Source organism: Coffea eugenioides, chromosome 6 (genome assembly GCF_003713205.1).
Source record: "Coffea eugenioides isolate CCC68of chromosome 6, Ceug_1.0, whole genome shotgun sequence".
In the NCBI taxonomy this organism is placed as follows: Eukaryota; Viridiplantae; Streptophyta; class Magnoliopsida; order Gentianales; family Rubiaceae; genus Coffea; species Coffea eugenioides.
In genome coordinates, this window is record NC_040040.1 from 6027224 (window position 1) to 6035309 (window position 8086).

Below are 8086 nucleotides of genomic sequence, written 5' to 3' on the forward strand. Positions count from 1 at the left end.
GTCGTCCTACTTTAAGCTGCCCGTTAGCCATTAATTGTAGTTAGTTAGTGATATTTTCGTATCAAGCCTTAGCTTTGTAACAGAAATCAGTTGAACAATTATTACCAAGTTGGTTAATCCGTTTCCCTCTCCTCCCTTCGGTTATACTCTCTTTTTCTCTCTCTTTCCTTTCTCTCTCTCTCTCTCTCTCTCTCTCTCTCGTCCAGCACCTTCACTCTTGGATTCCAGTGGATATTCCGGCCATTAGAATCTCAGGCCCTAACACAGGCTAGCAGATGCGGGCTAATGAATTGTCCCAATTGGGAGCTGATCAAGGTGAGTCATTTTAGGTATTTGAGGAAGCTTGCCTCTTTAATAGCTACAGCTTAGTTAATGAAGACTTGAAAGGGACCTGCTTTCCCCTTTGTCTTGGAATTAACTAGATGAGGCTGCCGTAATCGCTTAATATCCTACCGGCCCAATCTTAACTACAGCTCCCCGCAAAATCTGACATAACCCATCTCGATCATCTCGGCCTGGTCCATTCACAAGCCTTTCAGCTTTAATTAGCAACTCCTCTTCGACCCCACACGAGTCATTTGGCTACTAATTCATGAATTTCCATTCTAATTATCTTTTGTTTCTCGGGATGATTAACTTAGCTATGGCGCTACAGTTTTTTTTTTTTTTTTGGGAACAAGTATTTGTTTCTAGTTTGCGAAAATGGTCTCTACCGTGTTAGATCGTGGCGAAAATGAAACACATATTATCTCATCCAACTCGCCAAATTTTCATAAGCAGTAAATGGGTAATAATAAAATGACTTTTTACGCAACATGATCCTGGCTCCGTAGACTTGTAAATCCCCTTGGGTGCACACCGGAAAATGGAATCTTAACAAACAGCGATTCATTTCCCCTCGACGACAGACACCGACTTGCATCGAAAAACAGTCTAGAGGCAGGGCTTCATATCAAGAAACATAAACTGGCCAACAAAATAATCCGGGTACAATAGTAATATGATCAATTTATAAAACCATTGGAGACAAGCAGCTAGTGTGCCCTCCAAATAGTTGACAACTATAGGAACGTCACCAACAATAAGAAGAATACGCATCTAATAAGATGGGTAACAAACGAATCCCGTTGATCATTAGGTGAAAATCGAGGAAATAGTGCAACCAAGATGAGCGGAGCAAATAGATGTAGGACTATGCCAACAATGAGTTTCACAATAGGCCAAATGCATAAAGAAAAAGAGAAACTACTTGAATTAAAAAAAAAAATGATGCCTTAATTAAAATCAGGCTTCTCAGGGTAGGTGCAGCCAGACCGCTGAATGATGACATTTGCTGCATAGCAACCACCCCTAACGCAATCCTCAATGGGTTTCTCTCGAACCAATTGTGACAAAAACCCTCCAACAAAAGCATCACCTGGGAAAAATGCAGGAAAAAGGCTGAACTTACAAGTTGTACGAAAATGGCAAAAGTGACAAGCTTATAGCTGTAATGCAAAATAATTAGATAAACAAATATACTTGGTGCTCTTAGACTGGGGTTGTCCTTAATACCAGAAACTATTGATGGAGTATCTGTATTAACAGGTATATGGCATGCTGATATAAGCTCCTGAGCTTGTTTCTCATGTGATTTTTCTTGGGTAAGCTGGTAATGCGTAAATGAGGTAAAAAGAGAAAATACAAAACAAAACAATGTGCATACCTGCCCCATTGGTATCGACAAGTTGCTCTTTTGGCAACTTTATCACAGGGAACAGCTTGACCTTCCCATCCTCTGCAACAACAACTGGATCAGCACCCTGAGTAATGACAGTGATTCTTTTGTGGGTTCCTGATGCCTTGGGCCATTGTGAAATTTTCACAGCTATTTCTTCAACATTATCAGTCTGCACATTCCAGCAGTTAGTTCCACCATAAAATTTGATATATCAAACAAATCAACTGCCATGTATGTAGTCGTTACCTCCCAGCCATGGACTTTTGAAAAGGTTCTTGCTTCTGTCTCATTTCCAAAAACATAGTCCATATACCTACACTCAAAAACAAGCCATTGGCTAATCTGCTTCCTTCCTAATGGATTCATACCTCAAAACTTTAAAAATTACAAAACATCAGCCTTACGGAAGAACTTTTTCTTGTACATCCTTGAAAAATTCACAAATAAATGGCGCAGAAAGATTCATCATGAAAACCTGCAGATGCATTAAATGTTGGAGCTGTCTTAAACAAAGCCTGCTAGCATAACACAAATGAAGGGATTAGCTATGAGGTCAAAAGTTTTACCTTGTTCTTCGCAGCTGCATGCTCAGCAACAAGCTGGATAGACTCTGGGGAAACAGTGAGGAAGAATCCAGCAATATAGTAGTACTTGGCCTTTTCAACTGCCCAAATACCAAGAGAACAGATCAGATATCAGATCACAAGAGAATATAACCTGTAAATGGAAAAAGAAACAGAAACAGAAAAAATGCTTACCTAAGGCCCAATTTTCTGGTCTCTTCAGGTGTTCAGATTTATAGCAGTTTGCAGCTGACAAGTTAGCAACAAGTGACCTGCATAGGGTTTCATTTGTATTCTTATCAATCCAGTCTGTTAATAACAGTCTAAACTTCATGAAAGAAAGGAATAAGACATCTGCTAACTGTCAGATCAGGCACAACAAGCATGACAGCAATGAAGAGACAATTTAAAAATGGGGAAGAAGATCCTTTTTGTTGAGAAGGGAGCTGATATGTGAAGAAGAAGAAGAAGAAGAAGATATTTAGATATCCTAAATTTGTTTACAACAACAAATTTATGATCATCAGAAGTGTCGACATATAGCTGTCTGCAGAAAAGCAAATTACTACCACACTAACCCAGTAAAAGACAAGGTAAATATTTTCACTTTTCACTTCCCCTGTGGACGATAGTTCTTATTAGCAGGGATAGTTCAGGACAAGTTTACAAACTATTCTGTCTAAACCATTTTCAGCAAAACTGACCTTTCACCACCAACAACACAAACAGCACAAGTACCCGTTGGAGCAGACTCGTCCTCATAATAATGAACCTAAACACAAATGGAACAGGGAGAGTATAATTTGATGTTATTCAAGGTACAGTGGATTTCTGTTTGTTATAAAACAAAGTAAAACTGAACTAAATATATGGAATACCAAGATTAGGTTCAAAGATAGCAAATGTGACCAATAATCTTGTAACTGAAATAACAAAGCTAGTTTATACATTATGCATAAGAGAAGCAGACAAATCAGATGTGTGACATTACATTTACACCAGCACTATAATTTAATGTTATTCAAGGTACTCTGGATTTCTGTTGATTAAAAAACTGAACTAAATATACAGAATACCAAGATTAGGTTCAAAGAGCAAATGTGACCCATAATCTTGTAACTGAAATAAAAAAGCTAGTCAATGCATCATGCATAAGAGAAGCAGATAAATCAGATGTGTGACATTACATTTACACCAGCTTGTGCAGAGTTTTTCTTCATTTCCTCCCCAAACTTGTCTTTTCCAATGCAACCCATGTAACTGGTTACCCCAGGAATTTGAAGCATCCACTGCAGATAACAAACTGCCAGTTAGTCTTCTGAAATAGCTAGACACTCAAATAGTGCCTAAAGAAAGGAACATAAACATACCTGAGCAACCCTGATTGAATTTTGTGTGGCGCCTAAATTGTTAAAAAAATAACATTAGTCAGGAAAGGGCAGTGCTCATTATAATATTCCAGAGCAATCAGCTTGTAAGAGTTAAATCGGTGACATCAGAAAATTACCTCCAGCAATATATTCTACATTAAACTTCGATGCCATCTCTTCATACCTGAGATGGTGAACCAACGGGGAGCTTATTCAGAGGATTCTTAAGGTGAAACATGACCCTTTCAGCAAGCTTATAGAATAAAATTACATAAATCCAGATTACTTACATTGGCAAGTGCTTCTCCTCTGCAAGAATGGCATCATTCAGCTTTATATCATATCTGTTACAACATATTAAAGCAGGCAATGAATACTCCATCACAGTGTCACACCAAGCAATCATAAGGTAAGCATCAATTGGCACCACAACCGACAAAAGCTACATCCACAAAATTCTACAAACTTAAAACAATCCATATACAACGTCACGTGCAAAAAAAGGGCCTAACTGCAGCCAAAAAAAAAAAAAAAGACCTGCATCAGGCAATGCGTTCTCCCCAGACCATATTATTGGATCAGAAGTTGTTGAGCTATGCTACTCAAATCAAAGATCCGTAAAAACGAGTTCAGAGTACAGACACACCAAGAAAAATGTGTAAACCAGCTACCCCAATTCCAGGTCCCTAGATCTATCAACTATAAAACCAGAAAAATAAATAGGTAGATCCCTCATGAAGAAGCACTAATCCAAACCGAACGTTTATATAATCGACAAAAATAAAAGCCATCAAAATGAATGCCAAAGAAAATGCAAAGCTCGATGGATCTGGTCTGCAAAAGATACAGAAAAACAAAAAGGAAGTAGTGGAATCTCACTTGTCCAAGAACTCCTGGTCCACAACGGAGGAGATATCCAAGAGGGGATTCCCCATTCCTAAAAGTATTCCCTCCTCGGCTGCCATTTTCTCCTGCAATTATTTTTTTCCTCTGCTAACAGGGCTACCACAGAAAATAGCTAACAAGCCAGAGGTTTAGTTGTGGTAGGTAGTGGGGGCGAGAAGACGTCGGTACAATGGCGAGCGCATGTGAGCTTTGGCCTATGTATATATATATATAGATAATAAAGAGGCAACAGGTTTAATATTGGAGCGACTGTGTGACGAGAGGCGGGGTGGGTGAGGAGAGTGACAGCGGGCAGGACCTTTACCAGATTTTGATTTCCAGATCTGGACTCTTGGACGGCTGGATCCCCTTGATTTTATTTTTGTGATTTTTTTCGCCCCAGCAACCAGCATGCCTTGGTAATGGTAGGCACTAGGTAGTGTAGTTGAGGTGTCTTCCAATTCCGGGGTGTTCTTTCAAAACGTGTTTTGTGTGCTTTGAACAGCTAAATTTACCAAATTGATTTCTCACATGTTCAGAAAAAAAACTTTTTTTTTAGCCCCTCGCATTTAAAACCAGACATAATAGTTTCTCAAATACAAAAATGTCCGTCCGATTGGTTTCAAAACTCATTTTCTAACTTTTCCAACAAAAAAATGCATGTCTCTCTCACATGCTCATAATTTTAAGAGCAAAAATAAAAACAAACTTCGTTTCCTCTTTTTTTTTTAAAAAAAAAAAGAAAAATATAAACCACCAATCCTTTCTTCCTCTTTCCCCTATTTTTTTAGGCACAAAAACCCTAATTGTAAGTCACCAAGAGCTAGAAGTCTAGAAAAGACATCTAAGAAAATTGGTATGGAGTGAAATTTGGTTCTTAATATGTGATATTTTTGCATTTTAGGTAAAATCGTACTTGCCGTTGTTTCAAGTGATATAATCCTCTAATGTGCAGTTAATTGGTGTCAAAAATACTTGACTTGTTCAAAACTATCAATTGACTGAAAGCTGAGCAAAAAAAGAATAATTCGAAAAGGAAAATTTGTTTTGGGCTGCTTTACTTGCTTCTTGGATGAGCAATTTGTCGGTTGTGTTAAGCAAGAGTTTAGCTGCAATCTAAAGAGGAAATAAAACATATAAGCTAAAATGCAATCTGATTTTTGCAAATTCATCGCCGGCGCCGTTGTCAGCATGATATTGAAGAATAAAAAAATTTAAAATCTTCCTTACTTAATCGAGATTTATATTTGGAGTTTTGGTGGCGTGGCTATCTGGCTGATACGTTTCTCAAGGAAACGAAATGGTTTTCACTTAAACCTTTGAAACTATGGGCTATGTGAGAGAGGCATGCACGTTTTGATCAGAATGGTGAGCAAAAACGAACTTTGGAACTAATGAGATGTACTTTTTTATATCTGAAAAAACTTCTGTAACTAACTTTAAATGTGAAGGACTAAAAAAACTTTTTGTTTTTAAATATGAGAGATTAATTTGACAAATTTTCCTCACAAACAAACATCTTCAGTAAACTATACCAGCGCTCAAAAAAAGCACACCATTCAAACAGGCTACTAATTGTTATCCCCATTCACATCTTATTTTTCTTCCCCATTCATCTTTTACACATAAAAAATTTTGAAAAAAAATGTGTTTATAAAATATTAATTTATTTAAAAATACTGTAAAACTTTTTGCAAATGTAATATATACGAGATGAAAAGATGGTTAAAAAAATTAAAAGGCGGTTGAAAACGTATTTGTAGTGTAATATTTTAAAAAAATCACTAATTCATACAAACCTTACACATCAAACAAGCTCTATTACGGAAAAAATATAGCTGTTAAACAAACCAAACTACTCATAAGGTCAGCTCGACTCAACTTGTATATTTATTGGTGCAAAACATAATAATTACAAAAATTAAAGAAAGGAAGTTGGTGGAAAAAAGACAAGAATGATTCGTGTTAAAAAAATAAAAATAAAACATTAAACAGTGGGCAAATAAATTTTGAAATATGTATACATGGCAAAAAAAAACAGGGCTCTATATAGTATAATACGAGAGTGACCAAGTCAATAATTTACCGTGTAAAAAATTAAACAGTGAATTATTATAAGATATATGGTATTGATATGATATGATAAATTCATTGAAATTTATGATAAACATATCGAAATTTAGTAAGATAGGAAATTATTCATATTTTAGTAATAGAATATATAAACAAACCAAATAATAAGGATAGAAAACATGATCAGAAACAAATAAAAAATGGAAACATATGTAGTGATTGACAAAAAGAATTCCGATGGAGTAATTAATAAAAACTCATATAAAGTAAGCAATTAAAATATTAATTGAAAGTTGTTATAGTTGAGGAAGTGAAACAGAAAAAGTGAATAAGTGGGCAAAAAAAATTAAGATGGCTTTCACTTGGCAAAAATTAGAGTAGTCAACTCAACAACCTACTAAAACAATGATTAAACCCCGTTTTTTTTATATATATACTAGTTTCGTTTGCATGCAATTGTACAGGTCATTTTGCATTCAATAGAATGATTAAATATTTTAACACAAATGTTGAAATCCAAGTATTTATTTAAATAAAACTATATTTTCACTAACTATTTTAAAAGGAGTTTGAGAATGAAAAAGGATATGTTATACATAAAACTTAAAATGAGCCAAATTTTGAAAAAATATGCAATATGAATACTAAACAAAAGAAGGATTATGTAGGAATGCCAAACAAAATGTTTTAAACATTCAATATAAAGTTAAGGCAATTAACCAAAACAACATTAACAAAACTTAATCTAAAATTAATTTAGAGACTAATATATAGTTAATTAGAGTTGTACATATGCTTAGGGCAAATATCTTATTTGCTAATAAGAAAGGTAATTGGTTTTACAAAAAAACATTCCAGACGAAGCTTCTTTTTTGCCGTGAGAGAGAGAGAGAGATTAATCAATTACATAGATAAATAGTTCTTATCGTAAATATAAAGAATTATCATAAAATAGAGATATCACATCAATACAATATTTAGATACAAAGTTTTTTTGGGTAGCGATAACATTTGTATCAAAAGGGAGTGTTCTAACATCTCTTTTGATTTTTTTTTTCATTGCAAGTGAGGTTTGAATTTCCGACTTACAATTCAAAAAGTATCAAAAGGGAGTGTTCTAACATCTCTTTTGATTTTTTTTTCATTGCAAGTGAGGTTTGAACTTCCGACTTACAATTCAAAAAGAGACTGGTGGCCACTGAACCAAAGTTTTGTAGTGGGAAGATACAAAAATTAATGCACATATTCAACGACACTTGTATTCAACAACAAAAAGATGAGTTTCATGTAAATCGGTAGGTCTGTCAACGGATTGGATTTGGATCCGGATCCGATAATTTTTTCGAGTATAGGTTGAGAAATAATTTTGATACCTGGACCCATACACAAAAAAAAGATCAGATACGAAATATAGGATTCTGACCCGTATCCGATTCGAACCCGAATAATATATTAATAATTATAAAATATAAATA

The 8086-nt window shown here is 35.1% G+C and overlaps 1 protein-coding gene across 1 annotated transcript; it reads right to left on the bottom strand.

Moving 5' to 3' along the window:
* Window positions 1–979: 979 nt before the first annotated feature.
* On the bottom strand, window positions 980–4790 carry LOC113773418 (adenosine kinase 2). The gene is made up of 12 exons (XM_027318066.1): window positions 4533–4790; window positions 3944–3997; window positions 3791–3837; window positions 3654–3685; window positions 3471–3572; window positions 2988–3055; window positions 2479–2555; window positions 2287–2384; window positions 2125–2195; window positions 1967–2033; window positions 1706–1889; window positions 980–1417 (listed from the first exon to the last, which is right to left on the bottom strand). The coding sequence occupies exons 1-12, from the start codon at window positions 4616–4618 to the stop codon at window positions 1275–1277; spliced, it is 1029 nt and encodes a 342-aa protein (XP_027173867.1). The 5' UTR covers window positions 4619–4790; the 3' UTR covers window positions 980–1274.
* Window positions 4791–8086: the final 3296 nt, after the last annotated feature.